This window comes from Alexandromys fortis, unplaced genomic scaffold (genome assembly GCF_014885135.2).
Source record: "Alexandromys fortis isolate MF-2015 unplaced genomic scaffold, M_Fortis_MF-2015_v1.1 scaffold_62, whole genome shotgun sequence".
In the NCBI taxonomy this organism is placed as follows: Eukaryota; Metazoa; Chordata; class Mammalia; order Rodentia; family Cricetidae; genus Alexandromys; species Alexandromys fortis.
Window position 1 is genome coordinate 2005048 of NW_026067942.1, and position 23830 is coordinate 2028877.

Sequence of the window (23830 nt, forward strand, 5' to 3'; positions counted from 1 at the left end):
AGACAGTATTTCAGCCACCATGCAACCCAAACAAAGGTTACCTGATACAGTTCGATGCGTTGTTCAGCCACTCGGGCTTTGGGGTTCTGCAAACGAAAGACCCTGAATTCTGCCTTCACCAGATTAGAAGCATTCTTCTCCATTGTCGAGACATCAAAGCGGACAATTCTGAAGTAGGGTCTGTAGAAAGTGGGCGGGATGGCATCTGTAAAATGTTAGGGCAACAGTTGAGAAAGATTAAACCCATCGTGCTCTCGAGAAAGACCACAGTGTGAGATAGTCCCAGGGAGCCATGTGGGAAATGTCTACGGAATTTCATTTCCAATGGCCAATTTAATACCATTAACAATTTAACCAGGAACAAAACGAAAATCAACATGTGTGTTTAGTTCCAGAGAAGCAGATTAAGAACGATTAACAAACCATTTCCAACCACGTCTGAAAGCAGGCAGTTAACCCTGTCTCTTGAAGGCTGACGGACCAGCGGAAAGCCCTAGATGGTTATGGACTGGAACAAGTTCGTGACAGTTGATGGCTGGAGAGAGCTGCTGGGCTTGCATACACTTTAATCAGATATGCCAAGAAAATCGCTCCTAAATAGCAAGCCTTCTGCCCATGTGTTTTTTTTCCTTGAAAGTTTGGCTCCAAATACTCTACTCCTATTCAGCCTCATGGACTGAGTCGTTTCTTACTTTCAAAGCTTGAGTTTTCGCGCATATGACCAAGTTATGATAAGGCAATCTGAAAAGTAAAAATAGATCCACAAGCTACCCATACCTGGTCCAGCCCTCAAATTCTGGTGTGTGTGTGTGTGTGTGTGTGTGTGTGTGTGTGTGTGTGTGTGTGTAACATAATCAGCAGGTAGGTGGAAGGTGATCCTTGCGATGAAAGAAGAAAGCATCAATTTTTTTTTTTTTATTTTGGAGCCTTGTGGAAGACAGCATTTGTGGTTGTACACAGTAATTTCAAGATCATTGCTTAGAATTCTGTTACTGTTGCTTTTGAATATGAAAGTGAGGTTACCCTAAGATCGAGCAGGTTGTCCTGCCTCTCTGATGTCACCTCCAATTTTCATTGAGCACCAACACTGGGACAACAGGCCATTGGATTTTGGGTATGTTTCTATAACCTTCCAAAATTTTCCTGTGGATTGACCTTCCCCATCCCACAGTATTCCCTCTAATCTAGAAGCACTACTTCATTTTGCCCTTTGTATGCTCACAAGGACTTATTACAATGTAATCATTCACACTTGACATTTCTCTTAGAATATGCTGACTGTTTCTGTCTTGTGTTTGTTTGTTTTGCTTTCCCCTGTGAAATTTTAAAAATCTGGAAGGTAGAGATTACCTGTAAGGAATCCCCCCCCCCCCAAATGCTACATATTCAGGGCAGGGTTCTAAATGCCAGGAGTTCCCCAGAGATCTGTTTGCATAGTTGATCATCAATGGGGCCTTGAATGAGCCAGGTATCAGGCCATTGGCAACACTAACTTATTAAAGAAGTCTCCGTGCCGATCTTGAAGCAGATATAAATATGTCTCATGACAATTATACTGGAGCCCGAGGGCCACTGGAAACAAACCCAAGTTCCTCATCTTTAGGGGGTCTGCAGTTTTCGCCTCATAGGTGCCTTTTCTTATCTCTCCCCATGTCCTTGAGACTGGGAATTCAGGCTTATGAATTCCGAGTCATTTGCCCCATGAATTCAGGCTTTGTAGCTGGCAAACCAGAACTCTCAGAAACAAACAAACAAACAGCCCCACCAATCCAAAATAAGCCGACTTTGGAGAAATGAAGGCATTCACTGAGACACTGAGATGGCCCTCTGTGGAAGAGATGGTGGAAGCCTTCAGAGCAGCAGGAGAGTCTTTGGAGTCCTCTAGCATAGCAATTTTGTAAGGCAGCTGCTGAGCAACATCATCTTTTTCTTTGCTTGGAATATAACCATCCCAGCAATCATGATTCCTAGCCCCGTGCTAAGTAGCCCAGCTGAAAACAGCTCTGTTGCCCTGGTAGAGCCTGCCAGGCAGAACGCTCAGGCCAGGCTCCCTGGTTTTCCACACCATCTTGGCCAGAACCTTCCACAGGAGACATGGCCACATTCATCTTTGCTTATTCTCTATGTTAGACAGCAGAGGCTTCAAACATCCTTTGAAAGCACATCCTGGAAGAGCAAGACCAATTTTGTGTGTTTCCTGCCGCTAGCCAGTGTAAACATCTTCCTTTCTCCTCTCTTCTAGCCAGGCAGCCCCTCTGGACCCATTCGACTTCCACAAAGCAGCCATCTTTCACACCCCTCTGCCACAATCCTCTCCTTCATCGAGTTTGTAAATAAGTGCTTTCCAGATTTATTTTTATTCTCTTTTGTGTTTATTAAACTTTGAACAATTTTTCCCCCTTTCTGGTCTTCTGCCCATATACACGCGCTTCCTTTTTATGGCTGCCTCAGCCCGTGAGGTCAATTTTGTTTCTACTTCTTCTAAGCAATCTCCAAATGATCCTGTCCCAGGCTTTTGAGCTCCGACGGAGCTTCGGCAAATATTTACAAGAGTCGCTTGATGGCTAAGTGCGGTCCCTCAACTGTGTTCCCCGCGTCCCCCGGTCCTTTCTGCTGGCTCACAGAATCATTTAGACAGTCTATATTTCAACTGGCTGATAATGCCAACCTGCACTGAGGTCCCTGGTTTGTAAATAAAAGCAGTTTAATGTGCAAGGCAGAAGGCTAGCTGAGCACCTCTGACCAGCTTCTCTGGTCAGGTCTTGGAACCAAGAGAAGCAACCAGGCCTGGAGGAGGATGTGATCAAGGAACTCAATAAAAGTTGCTGACCCAGGAACCACCACTTTTAAGGGAGCACTGCAGCTGTCCCTACTGTCATTTGCTTACTGGTCACAAGTCCCCTGACCTGGATGAGGGACTCGAGCAGTTTGCCAAATGTCCTCTCATTTGGGGGAAATATAGCTATAAACTGCTCCACCAACCAGAACCAGAACAAGGTAAGCTCACTCCTTCAGCTCAGAGTGCCGAGCAGCAGGTAGAGGTCTAAGGACTTGAGCAGCCCAGATCCACCTGCTTAGCTTTGGAGGAGGAACGAGCTGTTTGCTCTGCCTCCCCCTCTGGGATGGGTTCTTGCTATGATCCTCTGGTAATTCCAACCCCAGTTTCCATCCTCTCGCCAGGCCAGGTACTCTTGCTTGACCGACACCAGCTTACCCACACTGACAGCCTGGCCTACTCCCCCCTCTCCATTTCTGACCCACGTTTCCAACTCAGGCAAACTGATTTTCCTCCAACTGTTTGGCTTTCACAGCAGCCGCTGACTCTGTTGGTTTCCTATGTGCCTTGCACTCAGAGGAAACCGTGTGGTTTGAAGAGTCCATGTTTCATGGATTGAGCGATCTCCCCTTCACCTTGCTCTGACTATACATCTTTGCTAAACCAAATTTGAGAAATTGGAGAGCTGGGGGACAGGGATTTAACTCTTTGATAATTTTGCAAAGTATATACAGAAAGCTAAATATTAGCATTTAATCATATACTACTTTATAAATACTACAGACTGACTTCAGTCTGTTCCAAATATCTAATTTATTATGTATATTGTATTCTCTCTCTATAAGCACCTTCTCGGGTGTCTTTTATTTACAGTTATTTATTTCTTCCTAGCCCAGAGCTGACTTCTTGAGCTGGTGACCAGAGCATACACATAGGGTCCCTGTGCTTGGAAAGGTACCACACTCCAGCTAAATGCGCTGCAGTGGCATCTTGAAATCCTTAACTTTTTATTCATGTTTTGTGAGAAAAGTCCTACCTGACAATGGGGTATGAGGCTTGGAACATCAGCCCATGCACTGACAATCTTTCCAGAATTCTTTGCCTCTGCTTTTCGCTCTCTGGTGGCCCCATCCTCATTCAGTGTTCTTAGATCACCTAGTGACCACTGTTATTCTCTACACCTAGAAGGGGTTAGGTGCACAACCCAAGCATTTCATGGTGGCAACTCTCACATCTCTGCTGGCAGTGCTATGGCGCACTGAGAGCAACATTCAGCAGGACCACACCTCGGCCCGCTCTAGGTACCAAGCCCAGGCCACTGTGGAGTTTACCATATCTTGGGATAGAGCGACAGATTTATGGAATGAATATGCTAGCTTGGTAGGGCATCAGTGGCAGGTAGGTGATATTTCTTTCCTTTTTTCCTTCCTGTCTGTGTCTTTCTTCTTTCCTGGTGCTTTCTTCCCGGTGATACTAGTGATCTAACACAGGGCCTCATGCATATTACACAATTGCTCCACAACTGAGCTATTTCCCCAGCTGTTCTAGAATTTCCTGCAGCCCCTCTATTTTTCTGACTGTTTGTGCAAGAGACCCCATGGTTTCCCTTTGAAAAAGATCCTCTGCCTTGTTTCCCTATCCCCGCTACAGTCACACAGAACAAGAAGCTCTTGGGGCAGGAAAGACCTCAGTGGGATCTCAGTTCTAATACCAAGTCAAGCAGAGCTTGGCTGAATGGGCAGCAAGGACATGATCCGGCTTTTCTGAGCTTGTCTCTTCATCTGTACAGCCAGGCAAAGAGATAGTGAATGGTGCTGCTAGGATCACAGGAGCAAGCAGAAGGGAAGTTGGAACCCTGGATCCTGCACACAGCTCTACCCAGGGCCCTCGCAAAGATGCCAAGTGGCCATTGGGCCTCTGTAAATGCGCCCGGGAGGGAAGCTCTTGCTGCCTGACAGAATTCATTAGAGGCAAAGAGAAGGAAGAAAAACAGCAGCATGTCCCAGGGCACTGTATAAAGGGCTCAGTGTCTCCTAATTCCTGTCCCCTTTTTGGGGAGGAGCTAGTCACCAGAGTCTTCATGGTTCCCACCATCTTCCACTTGGGGTACTGAAAGTCCTGGCCACTCCAAGGGGTGACCAGATAATTCTGACTTCCCACACTCACCCAGAATGTTCAAATGAGGTGTCCCCCCGCCAAAAAAAAAAAAAAAAAAAAAAAAAAAAAGCCAGGTGTAATAGCATTTGCTCGCTCATAATCTCAACATTTGGAGGCTGAGGTGGGAGGACTCATGGGTGAAGCCAGCTAGACTATACAAGTACTGTTCTAATTCTAAGCTAGTCAGGGATACATAGGAAGACAAAACAAAAACAGCAATAACAAGAACCACCACAAAAATCCCACAAAGAAACCAACGTGAAGAAAGGTCTTACACAGGTGTCCTGAAAAAGAACAAAGAAATAGAAACTGTAACAAATACCCCAAAATATCTAGAACTTAGCCCTTAAGCCAGGTAAGACTTTAATCATACTTAAGTGGAGTGGTTCTCAACCTGTGGATTGTGACCCCAGGGCTGAATGACCCTTTCACAGGGGTCATCTAAAACCATCAAAAAACACAGATATTTACACTATGATTCATAACAGTAGCAAAATTATGGTTATGAAGTAGTAACGAAAATAATATATGGTATCTTAAAGTTGCCGGTTGTGTTTTGTTTTACTATACAAAGCAAGATCCAGTTGGCATACATATGTGTTGAATGGTTAGAGACACAGAAATTGTGTGTTTCTCAATTTAGGAACAATTAAAATAGGAACTCCTTATGTTGGCTAAAAAAAAAAAAAGAAAAGAAAAAGAAAATAATATATGGTTGGGGGGGGGGTCACCACAACACAAGGAACTTTGTTAAACAGCCACAAGCATTAGAAAGGTGGAGAATCAGCGATCTGGTGTTTATGCCCTAATTCAGTTAGATACACCACAAAATGGACAGGGAAAAGACAAAGGACCTGTCAAACTCTTGGGTCAAGGATCTACAGGTGTTTGCTGTATTTGTTAAAACATGGGTTCTCAAAGTGAGGTTCTGGGCCCACAGCATTGAGCCTGGGACCTGAGACAAATGGCGGTCATTGAGGTGGGAGGTCTGAAAAACCCTCCCCTTCCTGCTGATACAACTACTGCCACACTGACTGATCTCTAAGTGGTCAAACCAGTGCTGTTAAACAAGAAGATCATTAAGGACCGGGAGAGGCTCTTGGTGTGGTGTTCTGGTGTTCAACAGTAGCAGCTACCTAAGGGGAACCCAGCAGTCTTTGTCTTTTGGGAATTTCCAAGATAAGCAAGAAAGGTCAGTGGGTCAAAGTGAAGCAGAGATGGTGTGGGTTTCCAAGGGATTGCTAGTGGTCTGGGGAGGCTTTTTGTGTTCTCCTCCCTGAAGGAGCCATAAGCTGTCTGCACTTCAAATCCAAGATGAACTCCCTCCTAAAGTCCTAAGAAACTTCCAAATCCATGCAAGTTCCTTCTGACAGGAGTGGAGATGGAACTCCCGGGGTAGGGAAGATTAGGAAAACATGGGAAGGGAAAGAAATCCCTCAGCCTGGGATCTTGCTTGGGTTTCCTGTTGGCTGAGAGTTGAAAAACATGTGCACAACTGATAAAACTTAAACTGCCCACAAAGGCATCTCTAGCGAAGACATTAAAACCAGTCTCTTAGGCCAGAAGGTTTGTGGCCTCAAGCTTAACTGTCAAACATTCCCCTCTCATTAAATCTAAACAACACACCTCATAAAACCAGTTTACAGTTTCATCTGCCAAAGGAAATTCTTTAAGATAAGATAAATACATAAACCAGCTCATATATTCTTAGTTAATTGTTAAACCGTGTAATCTTTAAATTTTGTTGAAAATTACACTCTTTGAGCGATATGACTTAAAATTCTACAATCATTGTAGTGACAGCAAAAAGTGAGTCTTTCAGGAAGCCAGCGTGCATATCTTGACCTCTCCTTAAGTCTCCCCCCTCTAGATATTTGACCTTAAGTCTCCCTGCCCTCCCCCAGATATCTATCCTTAAGTCTGAGGTGTGCCCTATCTCTTGTCTTGTCTTAGTAGACTCGCTTACTTCACTACATTTTGACTCATCCTGAAAACCTTTCCTGCAGGGTAGGTGAGGGGCTGCTCTCTTGGAATGGAGATCCCTAAGTGGGGAGCACCGCATGGTCGGACCACAGTGATGGGCTACCCCAATGCCATGAGTTCTCTGCTACTAAGGACAATGGTCAGTGTTGGCTGTTTCTTGGGTGATTCTTGTACCTTGTATTTTGAGAACCACTGACATAAAGGACAGAAGGGGAAAAAAGGTCAAAAATAAAAACAGATGTACAAGGAGCACCTACCTTTTAATAAGGCACTACACATATTTTAAAAATACAGAGGAAATAGGAGATTACAGCAATACAAGATCTCTAAACGGCTTCAGACAAAAACAATAAAAGCCCCCAGTGAACTGTTCACCATTAGTCTGGAGGAACTTTGAAGGTAATGATGCCTGGGTATCTGAGCCCCCAAAAGTCTTGGGAACTGGATCAGGACGGACTTTCCTAGAGTCCTTGGGTGGCTCTAACACACAACCAGGACGGAGGATTGCTGAGGGAAGCTGAGATGCTTAGACTAGAGAGGAGAGAACTGAGGGGCTTCAAATCCCTTAGGGGTTTCAAACACTCAAGGACCTTTCTGTAGATCAAGGGAGCCACAGTTAGGCTCAATATATAAGACTGCTGTTTGCTGTGCAAGTGTGTGTGTGTCTGTGTGTGTGTGCACATGTGTGTGTAGTATATACATGCATGCATGGATATTTTTATATATCTGTAATTCACATTATACACTTATACCTTATGCACTGAGGCAGTACTGAACTCAGAACTTTTGGATTCAGCTAGTCTACCCAGCTTGGGCCAGGGATCCCCGACTCTGTGTACCAGGTGATGAGATCACAAGCGTGCCTACTAAGCATTTACTGATTGCTGAGGACCTGAACTCAAGTCTTCACTTTTTTCCTCTGAGCCATGTTCCCAACCCCATTAATGTGTAAAGAATCTTATCTGTCTTCCAGAATATTAAGTTCCAATGCTGCTGGAAGAATCCATGCCCTTGCAGACATCTGGTATACCAAATCTGGTGGCCCTTCACACCATTCTCATTTTAATGGTCTCTACATTGTTTTTGTCCTCTGAATCCCACTGTGAGAGAATGCTCACTCAACTCAGGGGTTTGATCAGTATCCTAGACCTACTGGCTGAATGACAGGCAATTCTTCTCATAGTCGCCCTGGAGAACTCTCGCAGTAGACTACGCCGGACCGATCATTGAGTTTGACCAGCCTTCCCTTCCAGCTCCTCAATTCATGAACTAGCTAGAGATGAGTAAAGTGTGCCCATCTCACCCCCTCCTTCTAATAAAAAGAAGGGACTCACCACGCTGCATTCCCTGCAGAGAAGATCATCCCACTTCGAGACGAAGGAGTGTGAGGAAAGTCAGAACTTTTGCTAACGTCAAGCTGAGGTAGTACTTTCAGTCAAAAGGAGTTTAATTCTACACTCTGTCTTTTGTGAGAAGAGACCCCCAGAGTGGACGGCATGAACACCACCCAGTACCAATGCTGGCATTTGACGGGCTCATGCAAGGAGAGCACAAAGAAATTGGTCCCCTTCATTAAAGGTCAGCCTGAGGAAGTATGATGCCAGGATCTATGCCTTCACTCCCTAACAGACCACCCTCCTGCCCTCGCGCACTGGTTGGAGGAACTGAGGTTGAACACTGCAACTATCCCCAGGGAGAGGGGCATCGCTAACTCCAGTATGGCTCCTGGTTTTCGGACTTCTACCATGCGTGCCCAGACCCTAGCAGCATCTACACACCACTCCGCTGGAACCTTCCAATGAGCAGAAGAGAATTTTCGTTTCCTTTCCCATGACAGACTCCACCACCCTGCAGCAAGGCAGTGACTGGCAGGGACTTGTGACATGGTTAATGAGTATAATGGTCCCTCATTCCTGACATCCTGTGTGTGCGGGGAAGTAGTGTGGGGGTTTATTAGACAGCCCCCCAGAATGCAACAAGACAGTCAACCCACCCAACGGTTGGAGGGCAATAAATCAGCTCCTATTTGTGTGTGCACGGGCGCAGCCAGCAAGAAACCAAGACAATTGTGTTTTGGGGTTTTCTGAAATTTGTCTTGGCACACTGGCTATAGATCCAGTTTCACTACCACATCCCAACCCTGCTGACATTCAAGTCACAGCAATTTAACGTAAAATGACTGAGAAATAAACAGCACATCGGCCGTGGGTTCTGATTTTCTCTCCGGCCATCCCACCTATTAAATGTAACAGGGCACCACAGCATCTGTAATTTACAGCAGAGTCTCCGAGAGGGGAGCGGTGTCAGACTTGACATGCCGCTGGCAGTGGGGAGCCTAATTGTGCCAGCATCAGCTTGTGTGACTTGGCCTTCATCAAGCTGCTATTTGAGACCAGGCATACTGTCAGCAGGAGTGTTTGGGCCCCTTCTTACACAGTGGAAAAAAAAAATGTAAAAAGTAAAATAACAGTGATGCTGGCCCATGGTGTTTGGTTTTTCTTGCACTGTGACAGACATGGAGTTTCTACTTTCTATCCCAAAGTTTCCATTAGCCCCATAAACCCCACCTCTTTGGAGACACCCATGGCCCTTACAGTTCCAGGCTTCCCAGCCACCTCTGGCTGGCTGAGAGTTTCTAGGCTTCACAGTAAAAGCTTTGGGTACTAAAAAGCAGGCCAACAGTGTCTGCAAAAGGCTACTGGCTAACTCAGAAACAATCCGGAGAAGATAATCATGGAAAGAACATGGCTGCACCCACATTTGAACAGCTAGATGGTGGAGATATCTTCCCACCATAACCTTCCAGCGTCAGGCTGCCCTGGCTCTTGGGATAGGTTACTTCTTGTTTGTTTGCTTTTTATTATTATTATTATTATTATTATTATTATTTTTCTTTAAGATAGGACCTAGCCACGCGTCCCAGGCCAGCTTTGAACTTATGAGCCTGCTTCCTCAGCCTCCCAAGTGCTAAGACTGTGTGCATAGGGCTACCATTATTCAGCTGAGGACTGGGATCAAACGTTTGGAATCAGTTTTACATGGAGCAATCTCATTCTTCACAATATGTAAATCTTTTCCCCTTCCTTCCTCAGTTCTTCCTTCATCCACATCTCCCTTTCTTCTTCCCTCCTTTCTTCCCTCTCTTTTCTTTTCCCTTCATCCCTCCCTCCCTGCCTCTCTCTCCCTCTCTCTTTTGTTCCATTCTCTTTCTCTCCTCTCTTTCTTCCCTTTAAGCTACGCTTTTGGGAGCTGAAGAGATGACTCAAGGGTGAAGAGCACTAGCCTTTGCTCTTGCATAGGACCTGAGTTCAATTCCCAGCACCCACGTGTGGCTTACAGCTGAGTGCAACTCCAGTTCCCAGGGATCTGATTTCCTCTTCTGCCCTTCATGGGTACTGCATGAACATGGTACACACACACACACACACACACACACACACACACACACCAGGCAAAACAACCATACATGGATGGATGGGTAGATGGATGAATAGATGATAGATAGATAGATAGATAGATAGATATAAGTAGATATACAGACAGATAAAACAGCCGTGCATTTTGCTCTGTTGTCTAGGAGACAACCCATACCAGTCACCCTTTTAAACAACCAATAGCATCTAAAGAGGTTGAGACCCCACAACATCATTGTCTATATGAGTACCCCAGAGACTAGCAATGGCTCCAAACAAGCCCAAATAAGAACCATATTCCATTCTCCTTTCTCTTTACAGATTGAGAACCTGAGGGATTAAGATCATTTTACGGGGCAATCTCACGTTTCTGTGCTGCAAACAACACAGAAAAATAAAGGCTGGCATTGTCTCGGCTAGTGTGATGCACGTTCTTGGAGCTCGTGGCCATCACACGTCACTTTTGCCACACATCACAGGCAGAGCAGCTCCTTACTAGCCTACAAGTATTGCCCAGATCTTAAAAACAAACAAGCAAACAACACACAAAAACACCTAACAGCCAGGGTCCTAGTTTGCTTTCTATTGAGGTGATAAAACACCATGACAGAAAGCAAGTTAAGGCGGACCGGGTTTCTGTCAGCGTCCAGCTCCCAGGTCACAGCCCATCATGAAGGGAAGTCAGGGCAGGAACTGAAGCAGAAACATGGAGGCATGCTGCTTGCTGCTTGCTTCTCAGGCTCCTGTTCAGCCACCTTTCCTATACTCCTCAGGACCACCTGCCCAGGGACGACACGCCCAAGGGGGCTGCTCCCTCCCACATAAATCTTTTACCAAGAAAAATGTCCCCAGACTGGCCCACAGGCCAGTCAGATGCTATCTTCTCCTGCTGACCCTAGTTTGAATCAAGTTGACAAAACACTAACAGCACAGCCAGTGTGGGTTCTTCGTGTTTACTTTATCCTTCTTGCCTATGGCCTGTTTCTTTTCTTTTTTCTTTTTCTTTTTTTGAAAGGCAGTCACTTAGTTACTTTAAGACACCATGCTGAGGCTCTGCTCTGCCTTAAAGCTAAATAAAGTTAACAAGTGGCAGGGCACACCCTGCTAGAATTGCAAGCTATTTACCAACCGAACCAAGCGGCATGGGCTGTTATTAGGAACATCTTAAAGCCATGGCGTGGCAGAGAACAAAGAATAGAGGATCCTGCTTACCCAGGTAATGGAAGGAAAGCAAGAACTGTGATGCTCTATCTCTGAGACCTTCGGTGTCATGTGAGTGTGTGTGGAGGAACGGCCTGTGTCCGGCAAGGGTGCTCAGTGTTAGTGATGTCCAACCTCTCTGACTGTCAAAGACAAGACCCTCAGAACTCAGGCTCAGCACGGCGCTGCCTCTGGAAGCTCCCACTGTACAAATGTTCTTCCCAGTTAGAGGCCAAGCCCAGGGCTCCGGGGAAGGCGCAGGTCTGATCGCGAAGACAAAGGCTCCCGATTCCCTCAGCCCTGTTTCAGAATTCTGAGGCCGGTTTCACGCTTTCCCCTCGTCGTGCCTTTTTTGCAGAAGCAACCCCCATGCCCTTTCACCGCTTCTCATATTCACTTTTCCTGCTTCTTCCTTCTGCTTCGATCTTAAACTTACTCCCTTAGCCTGAACATAATTGGAGAGGCCCAGTAGAGGACTGTTACCTGCCCTGAACTTACACTGTTTCCCCCAGACACCCCTCTCTCATAGTGTGGATACTTTATTTTATTTTTTTATACAGAGTCTCACTGAATAGTCCTGGCTAGTCTGGAGCCTGCTATGGAGATCAGGTTGGCTTGGAATGCACCCATCTGTCAGCTTCACAAGGGCTGGAATTAAAGGTGTGGCCCCCACACCTGGCCAAGACACCGTCCACCTACACTGACACCTGAGGTGTCTACTGAATGCAGGATTCATTATTTATCACTATCTCGCCTGGGTTTAATTTGCTGAAGCTGATTTTGCAGTAGAATACACTCAGAGGAATTCGAAGGTAGACACAGGGGACCTGAGAATCAATCGGCTTGTTAAATGATGTTTCAGGGGCCTGGGATCAAGTCAGAACAACAGTCTCGTTTATTTCTCTACATAACCTAAATTCACAAATAAGGACGAAAGGGCAGAAGTGCATACAGACCTTGATCTGCAGTAACTCCCTCCTTCTCCAGGCCAGGAGTGCTCCGGTGTTAGACTCCGGGCAGAGCCTCCAAGTATGAAACTACCCTATCACCTGTCACCATGACTGTGCTTCTGATTTACCCAGCAGCACGCTTCAAAGTAGGTCAGCAGGCCAGCTGCACGCCTCCTCCAGAGAATAGCCAATAGGGCAGGGCCAAGGAAAGTTCTGGAACCCACATTATCCCACTTTATACTCTACCTGTACTAACCAGCAGCGAGACTAGCTTCCCGATGCACGTGCTCCAGCAGCTGAATGACTAGTTTGGAGTTTTCTTCATACTAAATGGTAGCTCTCCGTCTGAACTGGAAAGCTGAGGTGTCTGAACTGCCGCAAGGAGCGTTAGTTCCCCACGGTCTATACTGGCATTTCAGTAGATAGCCACCTGGTGCCTCATGGAAAACTCTACAGGCTTCCAGGATGGAGCACTCTTACGGCCTGTGGATGTGTGCACAGGGTGTGTGCTCTTCCCTCATCCTGTTTGTCCTGGCGACACAGCTATGGGCAATTAAGATAGGGGAGCATATAGGAATTGCAAGAATCCAGATGAACTCTACCGTGGAGGAACTCTGGAGCACAGCCAGGGGTGCGATGCTTGTTTTAGGAATCTGTTCATTTGGGCACCGAGGAGCTTTCTGTGCATCAAGGTCAGGCTGCCATTTATAAGAGAGGAAATGAGTATCTAAACCTAGAGTCTTCACTGAAGGAGCAGCCCATGGCAACGCTCCCCAGATGTTCAATGATTTCATTACCAAACTAGGCGAGAGCAAACTCTCCAGCTGAGCTGCAATCTCATTACCTTCGTGGGTAGAGGCCACAGAATGTCCAGGTTTTAATCCACTCTGAGGGATTCTGAGAAGGGAAACTGGATGAAGACAACAGCCAGAGAGTACAAAGTGTTAATTCTACTAGTCCCAATGTGTTTGAGAGTCCAGCAATGTGGGACAGTGCTGCGATTGTAAGAATGGAAAGAGACGCGTTAAGAAATTAGCTTCCCAATTAATAAATGGGACCTCCTGAAACCGAAAAGCTTCTGTGAAGCAAAGGACATGGCCAACAAGACAAAATGGCAGCCTTCAGAATGGGAAAAGATCTTCACCAATCCCACATCAGACAGAGATCTGATCTCCAATATATACAAAGAAATCAAAAAAACTGGTCATCAAAAGAACAAATAACCCAATAAAAAACATGATACAGACCTAAATAGAAACTCTCAACAAAGGAATCTGAACTGTCAAAAAGACACTTAAGGAAATGCTCAACATTCTTAGTCATCAGAGAAATGCAAATCAAAACAACTCTGAGATTCCATCTTACACCTGTAAGAATAGCCAAGATCAAAAACACTGATGTTTTTAGGCTGGAGAGGTTTGGGATAAAGGGAACACTCGTGCATTGCTGGTGGGAGTGCAAGCTGGTACAGCCCCTTTGGATATCAGTGTGGTGATTTCTCAGAAAATTAGGAAACAACCTTCCTCAAGACCCCGTACTTTTTTGCTCAATCGTGCCACAAGGACATGTGCTCCACTATGTTCACAGCAGCTTTGTTTGTCATAGCCAGAACTTGGAAACAACCTAAATGCTCCTCTACTAAAGAATGGATAAGAAAAATGTGATACATTTACTCAATGGAGTACTACAAAGCAGAGAAAAATAGTGACATCTTGAATTTTGCAGGCAAATGAATAGATCTAGAAAACATCATATTGAGTGAGGTAATCCAGACCCAGAAAGACAATTATCATATGTACTCACACATAAGTGGTTTTTAAACTTAAAACAAAGAAAAACAGCCTACAAATCGCAATCCCAGAGAACCTAGACAACAATGAGGACCCTAAGAGAGACATACATGGATCTAATCTACATGAGAAGTAGAAAAAGACAAGATCACCTGAGTAAATTGGGTGCATGGGGACCTTGGGAGAGAGTTGAAGGGAAGAGGAGAAGTAAGGAGGGGATCAGAAAAAAAATGTATAGCTCAATAAAATCAATAAAGAAAAGAAATAATGAGTTTCCTTTTGGGGCAATTTTGGGAGCTATTCTGCCTGCTTTAGGAGGCTTCGAGAAAGCTTTGTGATGGGGGTCAAAACTTGAGAAGCCCCCTCAGCCTTGGTTCCTCACAGGTAGCTGGGTAGATGGGATGGCATAAAAGATTAGTTAATTTCATCAATGGCTTACCTCTATGTCTTGATGGGATTTATTAAAACATCTTTAAAAAGGTGTTTTGCAGAAGATAGGCCATTACTTTGTCAAAGGGCTAAGGTGAAAGTGAGTGGAGGGTTTCCTGAGTGCCACTGTGGAATGTGTATACACACCAATGTACCGGGGGCAAAGCTAACAGTACACGAAGGTGTGGAGGTGGGGCGTTTTCACAAGGGAGATTTCATCCGCTTGTTCACCTATACCCTGGAATCAGTGGGATCCCCGTTGCATCAGGGGATATGTGTTGTGTCACAGAAGACATCCACTTCTTGTCACATTGCAACGGTCTCATGAGATCCCTTTTAAAGACCAAACAGCATGACAGAAACGTGTGAAAGGTGAGGAACTGGGCGACTCCACAGCTCCCTCCAGAGCAATTGATTTAGCATTTGTGTGTAGAACATGCAAGTCTGTGATCCAGAATCGGTACTCCTTACCTGACTGACTTGTACACCTCATTCCGTACTGCAGACTGCCCACGTGATTCTGCCCTGAGTGCACTGGCCTCCACTGCCCACTGCCCAGAGCCACTTGTTACCTCTTCTGATTTTCTGCAGTGCCCTTCACACCTGGGACTTGTCTCTGAGTGGCCAGGAGGAGGGGGACTCACACATCTACTCTGCCATCACTGCAAACTCCCTTTCACCCTCCCGACCCAGATGCTCATGGGCAAGGTCTCAGGAGCTCAGGCTGGCTGAAGCTCCCATAGTTCCCATCCTATGACACAGCTCCAGACCCAGGAAAGACTTCTTAGTATATATAATATGTGTTAAGCAAAAACACAAAATACAAGCAAATTCATCCTTTTTGTCAAACACTTAGACCATAGGATGCCGATGAATGCTAACCACAGTCACTTGAGTCATCCTGGGTCTCCATCTTTCTTATTTCACATGAGCCTGGTACCTCCGCATACTGAGCAGTAATAGCTCCTCTTTCTATTGAGGAAGCCATTGTCCAGAGAATTCCCAAACGGTTGATTGAAATGACTCCCTGCACTTCTTACTGCTAACTCAATGCTTTTTTTTTTTTTATCCCCAAGGTGGTGGTTTGAATGAGAATTGCCCTCATAGACTCCTATATTTGAAAGTTTAGTCACCAGGGAGTGGAACTCTTTGAGAGGATTAGGTTTAAGAGGTGTGGCCTTGTTAGAGGAAGTGGTCACTAGGGGTAAAGTCTCAACACATTTAAAATACTCAAAGAGGCAATTTCATCATATTTATCTGTGCACCCTGTGCCCCCAAACTACCTTTGAGGATGAGGAGTGTTCTGTCACCTCCTTGCCACTCCCCTGCTGCCCCCACACTGTGCTCTCTCCGATGGTCTAAGCACACCCTATCATTTCCAATCTCCAGACATGCCAAGAGCTTCTGGCATGCCAACATACCCGTCATGCTTCACCTAGAAAGCCTTCACACGGGAGGAAGTCTGTTCACAGTAATAACACCTCGCCCTTTTTATCATTTGGAATTTACCAAGCTACTTACTCTCCTGAGCACAGCCATTGGCTATTTGGATCTAACTAAAGTTTTGTAAAAATGTCCCCTCAGTTCGTAGACACAGGAGGACATGGGTCTTCCTCGAGGGAACGTGACTTCAGTGGCAAGTGGGAATTCCCACTGAGAAACAGCTGTGTGGAAATCCTGGGTCCTCTGGGCCAGGAAACTTTTTAACATGACCACGTGTTAGAATGAAATCTTCCCTGAGCTACAGCAGACAGCCGTGAGGGGCAGAAAACAACGATGTATCTAGATCACACCCTAACTGCACTCACGGCTAAGAACAACAGTAAGAATGACAAGAGGCAAGAAATGTGAGCATAGTGAACACTCAATAAATGTAAAGCCATATTATCAATGCTATTCTGGGAGCAAAAGAGAAGGGTTATGCACACTCTGTGCCGAAGTCCATGTCTTTCCCATAAATGACTATCGGAGATGTCACAAGTCTCAATATGGGAAACCTTGTGGACAGGAGCCACCCTTTTCCCTGACTCAAGGACCCATGGAAACAGCATGGCTCTTGGGGCCACCCCTGCACCACCACTGGTAACTACTGTTGTCAGGAACCTGTGACAGAGCTGACCCTAACTCAGTAGGACAAGTCTTAGGAAACCACCTGCTCTTGGGGGCCGCAAGAGTTGCTGGTGTGGGTAGGTGACATGGCTCTGCCTGTGAAAATACCTGCTAGGCCCGATGACCTACTTGTCTGGTCCCCAGGGCCCACAAGGCAGGAAGGAGAAAAGTACCTCTTCCTTGTCCTCTGCTTTCCACGTGTGTGTTGTGGCATGTGAGCACATGCACAGGAAATGTAAAAAGAGGTTTTGTTTGTTTTTATAAAAGACTGTTGACCGATTAGATCCCTAAAAGCCAGGTAGACAAGGAAACTTGCAACAAATGAAATTGCCATCAGCACTTCCCACAGCGCTACACAACGAACAAGGGGCTTTCTTGGGCAGAATCATCTCATTAGTGACCTTGGTCTCTTCTGGCTATCTCATGTAGCTGCCAGAGCCTGGGTAGTGCAGACTGCGGACTGAACAATTTCTCCTCCCCACCCTTCTGTCGAATGAGGAACTGGGTTTACCAGTCTGCCAGCCATTGTGCAACTACGTGAAGCTAAAACAGAAAAATCAGCTGAAAACTCTGACTCAAGTCAGCCTGATTCCAAGCCCGCGGTCTTTCCGCTGTTTCCTGCCTCTGTCTCATAAAGATTTCTTCTGTAGTCTTACAAGGGATGAGAATGGGAAAAGAAAAATGAAAGAGCAACCCAAGCTTGGTACTGGGAAGAACCTTCTGAAATTGTTAGGCGCAGAAGGGACCAGAGCCACCCAGGGAGCAGACAGAGTCTCCTGTGATGACGTCCAGGGAGAGAACTGGATGACCTGTCATAGTGGACTGTGACACAGTAGTCTGGGCTACTTCTAATTGCTCCAACAGTCAGTTTCCCAACGAGAACAGACGGAAAGGAGCCAGGCAGCATCACAGTAGGGAATCTATGTTTTGAAAGTGATGACCTGGGACCCACATCACTGCTCCTTCAGCAGGCTTTCTCTGGCCAGGACTTTGGTCATTTCCTACTCAGAGCTGTCTGCTGAAGCTCAGTGAAGAAGAAACTTGGGTCTTGGTTCTAACATGTGGATGTTAAACCCCTATTAAGTCCTTCATGGAAAATCTTCCAAGTCTCATAGCCAAGGGATCAAGGGCTTTGACCAAGGATGCTGCCACTGGTCAGCATATGATTTGAAGAAGACTCAACCTTGGGCTTGTGAAGTAGGGGTCACTTCATAGGGCTCTAACCAGACCCAAATAGATCCATCCTCCTGGAAAGAAGTAGTCTTGCTAATTTGTATTGAGTAAGAGTGTGCAGTGCAGATAGTCTTAGAAGCCATCTTCAGAGAGTGAGCATCTGATTATGTGTTCTGATCTGGCCCCTAAATATCTTTTGAGCTTCATCTTCCAGTCTGCAGAGAAGGCAATTAAGGTTCAGAGACATCTACCCAAAGTACCCGTAGGAGGACAAAAGAGTGAAACCCAGGTCTTGAACTCCTAGGGAGTCCCCTTCCACGCACCACATTTGCCTTAAGCTTGGAAGGGCTCCCTCGGGCTTCAGTGTGTAAACCCCAGCTCTACTTGGGAGCAAGATCAGGTCACTTGATCACTGGTTCTATGGATGACAGTGGTATGGGGGGGTACAGAGTGTTCGCTGGTACCTGCAGTCCGTCGTCAACACCCTAGTCTTGTGGATCCTCCCCACAGGTCATTCTCAAGTGCATGCTCATAGTAGTTCTTAATACAGTTGAGTTTCACCTTCTGCCCTTTTTTGGTCAGAACCTATGGTATGTGTGAACTGTCCTTGAAATTTAAACTTAGGGTAATCAAATGAGTGTTGAGTCAGTGCCTTGGAGGCCCGTCTCAGTAGGCCAAGGGCCAATCACAGTAGCTGAGTCTGACCTCATGACATCAGTGCTACCTATAAGTTCCTCCAGGGCAACCCCCTTTTTTGGTCTCATTTTTCAGGTGAGTAGACTAAGGCTTAGGAGGGGGAGGCAGTTCTGTTAGCCTGCACTGAGAAAGTCACATGACAAACCACAGGACACCATTTTATCAACTGCCAAATGCTTGGAGCTGCCTTTTCCTCTCATAGCCTCTGAGGTCACAGCCTTTGCCAGGACCCCTTTTTTCTTGCCCTCCCTCCTGTCCTGCATGGGTTTTTTGGCTCCGAAGTCCTTGTTTCCAGGGCAGCACCACCCTGCCTGAACGGAACACATTGGAGACCACACAACTAGGTGGAGAAGCCAGAGAGGAGCTGGCTTCCAGCTCACCTTCAGGCTTTCATTTCAAGATCAGTGGCATTTGTTACCCAAAACTGTTTCTACCTACAGAACAGAAAGGGGCTCGGTGGTTAAAACTCCTTGCTGTTCTTCCGAAAGACCCGGGTTCCAAGCACCCACACCTGGCAGATCATAACCACCTGTAATTCCAGCTCCACTGGATCTGATGCCCTCTTCTGGCCTCCATGGGCACTGTACCCAATTACACACAGCCACACAGACACCCAAAATTAAACATTTAAAAATCTTTTAAAAAGAGAGCAAGAATAGAGTGCATTTAGCATGCTTGTATTTCTATTACTTTCAAATATCCCAAGAACCTGCTAATGCTTTTCTTGCATGCTGTTTTCGATGTTCTGAATCTACTTCAATACACACGGTTACTTGGATTAATTCCTTACTAAAGAAAAGACCCACTAGTCCTATAAAGCGATGAATTATAAAAAATATCGCTAACAATAGGATACACACCCAATGGTTAAAGCATTCGAAACACTTATGACGTTCAGTGCCATCCTCCCTCTGCCATTCTCCATCTTCCCCTGCTGCTAGTGATGGATCTCCTGGAAGGGAATGAGTGAAATGCTTTATGTGGTTTAAATAACCTTAGAATAAACTTTCTGTGTGCCTCATTTCTAGAGAACTGTCCAAATAACCACACAATCTTTACAAATGGTAAACTCTCTGCTGTGGAATGGAGTACAGGGGCAGAGGGCAAGCGAGCCTGGGTCACTGCACAGTGACTCTGAGATTCAGAACGTGGTGCTTTCTGCCAGTACACATCCACATTCCACCTTTCCTGAAGGGGAACCCAAAGGCCATGCCTCCTACGTGCAATACCCTCCACGGAAAGTTCTTCAGAAGTCTCTGGCTGATTCTGCTGAACCCTTCTAACTTCATTATCCCTGACCATGGCCTGTGTCCCACACTTTGTGAAATCCTTACACAATAGCTGTGGTTAAATCCCTTAATTAAAAAATAAAAAGAGACAAAAACACTCCCCCCCCCACACACACTCATGATTGACAAGTGGATAACATTCTCCTACAAGCAGTGTCAGCTCATGGGAATTCTTACCAAGATACGCAATTCTCTCTCTCTCTCTCTCTCTCTCTCTCTCTCTCTCTCTCTCTCACACACACACACACACACACACACACACACACACGCATTTCAGAAAGTTCTAGTGTATGCTGACCAGCAGAGATTTCAGAATCTGCCTGAATGCAGGCCATTATTGCAGTAGGGTTGGGTTGGGGAAGCACCTCCTCGCTCTCTCAGACATCTGTTTTCTAACGCTGAGATGAGTGGGGAAAGAGAAGCAGCATGCCCTATGCCATACCCTCCCAGGGGTGGCAAAGGAATGCTCCCAGAAGAGTAGCAAATACTTGTGCACCCGAGGATGACCTTAGCCTTGGAATAGGAAGAGGGAGCCATTGTTTTAAGAGCTCATCCTCTCAAACCAGACTCCTCTGCTCCAAGGGTGGGCAGCTCATTTCGAGCTAGTCACTCTGCCTCTCTACCTGAACATCTGCAACTCTGCAAAGTCATCCTTTGGGTTTGGCCTCCGTACCCCATTGCTCTCGGGACACAGTCATATTGTGAAGCCGGCAGAGAAAAACCCGACTTTACGAAAGAAGCGCAAGCCATGCCTTGGAAAGAGTCGCTGAGGCAGGGGTGAGACGTGAGCACCTCTGTGAATACAGCCCTGCTGAAATACAGCCCTGCTCAGCCTAGATGTGTGTCTTGGAGCACAACTCGTCCATGCTAGGGATGACTGCTCTTCCACAGACAACACTCACCAAAAAGCTTCACTTCACACCTTTGCCGCTAGAATTTTCCACCTCTAGCTAAAAATATTGCTTTTGGGGTGAGAGTCAATCAAAGCAGAATCTTTCAAGGCAAAAGGACCAGTAGCTGAATAGGGCTCCTGCAAAGGGGCCTAGAGGAGAGAGGTCCTTCTGTTTATATTTCCACCTCCTTGGAAGACAGCCCTGGCCCTGCAGGGGGTGGAGGAGCTCACAGGGCCTTGTCCAACACTGAGGCTGTATTTTCACAAAAGCCCTTCAAAGTGAACTCAGGGTTTATTTTGTGGATGAATTAAGGATAATAATGGTGATCTGACCTTTGGGGGTCCCCTCAACCTTGACTCATCAGGTAAGGGATGAGAGTTAACAGGGGACAAGGGACAAGGTGTGTGCTCTTCTCTGCCACCTAGTGATTTCTTCAATTTGAAAATAGTTCTTCCTTGCTGTGGTCCCAAATGCCCCCTCATGTGTATGTAGCGGTTTACATGCATTTGGGCACATGAATGTATACACACATACATGTACACACACACCTACCTAAAAAGGTCTCATCTGTAAGCTCTTACAGACACAGTGGTCAATACAAACTTTTTTTTCTTTTTTTGTGGGGGGGCCTTGATCAGAAGGACTTGGGCCCCCAATACAAACTTTTAAAACTGTCTTAATCCCACAATCCCATAAAAAGGAATGATTTTGTGTGTGTGCATTGTGTGTAAGTGTATGTGCACTGTGTGTGTACATTGCATATAAGTGTGTGTGCATTGTGTATAAGTGTGTTCATGGTTTGTAAGTGTGTATTGCATTGTGTGTATTGTGTATTAGTGAGTGAGTGTGTTGCATTGTGTGTAAGTGTGTGTGCATTGTGTGTGTGCAATGTGTACAGGTGTGTTTGCATTGTGTATAAGTGTGTGTTCATGGTGTGTAAGTGTGTATGTGCATTGTGTGTGTATTGTGTATTAGTGAGTGAGTGTGTTGCATTGTGTGTGTGTGCATTGTGTACAGGTGTGTTTGCATTGTGTATAAGTGTGTGTGCATTGTATATTAGTGAGTGAAGAGTGTGCACATGCACATGTCCATGTGTGTATCTGTAGGTAGGATGACAACATGCAGGCGTGGTTGTCACCTTCCATCCCCCTTGTGGGGCCTGGGATGGAACCCAGGTGTGCAGGCTTTGCAGTGAGTGCTTTTACCCATGGAGCCATCTTCAGTTCCAACACTTGCTCTCCTGTCATAGAGTCAGGCTGGCCCAGATGCCCAGGGTTTTCCTGTGAGCTTGTCATTGGTGTCAATGTAGACATTATATATTAAGGTAAAGAGATTTATGGTTTGAGATTCAGCACACACGATTCTGTCCCCAGCTTGACCACACACCAGAGTGGCCCTGAGCAAACAGCTTGCCCTTTTCCTCAGTTTCCAGAAATGTAAGACTTAAACAACACCTAACACCTAGGGCAAATGGAAAGATTTGAGAATGGAAAACAAAGGTCTGTTTGGCTCTGATTGATGCATTAGATATTAGAGTTGCTGGCCAATACCAACTGTGCTGTGGTATAACTCGGGACATTAGAACAGCACAGGTTTAACAGGGGTCACACGTGACTGTGCCGCACTTTCTCCATGTAATGCGGAGGATTTAGCAAAGTCTACCAGCGAGGGTAAAACAGAATCATCAAAGCAAAATATCGAACACCGTGCCCAGCACATGGCGAGCACCCCAAGTGATTCGCCTCTGTTATCTCCTAGAATCCGAATTGTCGGCGAAGGGATGGTTTGCGGCAAATCTGTTTGCCTTCCCAGGTAATTCTCCCACTCAAACATCCCTCCCTCTGACCACGGAAGCCCCCGAGCCAAGCAGCCCCTATCCTACTTAGCTCTGCTCTTCATCTCGGAAAAGAAAAAACAATCTGTAAAATATTCCACTCGCAAGGTAACAGGCCTGGAATGCTTGGCATCTCAGGCGGAGCTCAACTGTGTCTTGGCACCAGACACATGCACACACACACACACACACACACACACACACACACACACACACACTCGCTGCAGCCTGGGGCCAAACTACATTTGGCCACTTCGTGCGATTCAAATAAAGATAATGAAAATCTTGCATCTTAGAAGCATTTGCACTGTTGAGCCCTTACGCCTTCAGCTTCAGACCACAGCTATGTGTGCACTTGGGTTTGAAATCTTAGGTCAAGTGGAGTCGATTTCTAGAGGGGAATCTCTTTTCTCAAATATTCAGACCTGGGCCACTTTCTTCTCAGGGTTATGCTCTGATCCATAAATGACACTGAAGCTTGGGTGACAGGACTGGTCATGGACTTGACCTTCCCCTTAATGGGAGTGAATGATGGTGGCATCTTTGGATGTTGGGTGTCATGGTTCTGCCACTTAACCATCTGACAAAGAGTAGCTTAGCCTCGCTCTGCCTCGGTTTCTTCAAAAGAGAAATAAGAAAATGCAAGTCTTCTGATCGCCAGCACCAAGCAAATCAAATACTCAAGTTACTGGGCACAGGAGGTACTCCATGAGTATTTTCGTTACTGCTGAGCAAATACCAAGTGTGGATAAAAGGAACACAGCAGGTTCTCAGCCAAAGGGAACCAGTTCCTCCAGTAAAAGGTTTCAGATGCAGTAGGATGTTACCAGGTAAAGTAAATGCACAGAAAGGAAGGTGTAAACACTATTGCAGAGAGCCTATGAGCCTAGAGCCTGCTCTTCCCCAGCTCAGATGTCAGATGTCAGAACACGGTCTCTCTCTCTCTCTCTCTCTCTCTCTCTCTCTCTCTCTCTCTCTCACACACACACACACACACACACACACACACACACACACACTTGGAAGCAGAAGACCCTTCCTTAGATCTCCAGTTGCCTTCTGGATATTAACCCCAGAAGCTTAAGGAGGGAGGGATAGTGGGAGGGAGAGAGGATGGGAGGGAGGGAGGGAAGGAGGA

General features: G+C 46.0%; 1 protein-coding gene across 3 annotated transcripts in view; it reads right to left on the reverse strand.

The window, feature by feature from the left end:
• Window positions 1-23830, reverse strand: part of Tgfb2 (transforming growth factor beta 2) — an 82100-nt gene that overhangs the window by 28288 nt on the left and 29982 nt on the right. For all 3 annotated transcript variants that reach the window (XM_050148220.1, XM_050148219.1, XM_050148221.1), the window contains one exon: window positions 42-205. In XM_050148220.1, coding sequence (XP_050004177.1) covers window positions 42-205 — 164 coding nt within the window. The remainder of the gene's footprint in view (window positions 1-41; window positions 206-23830) is intronic.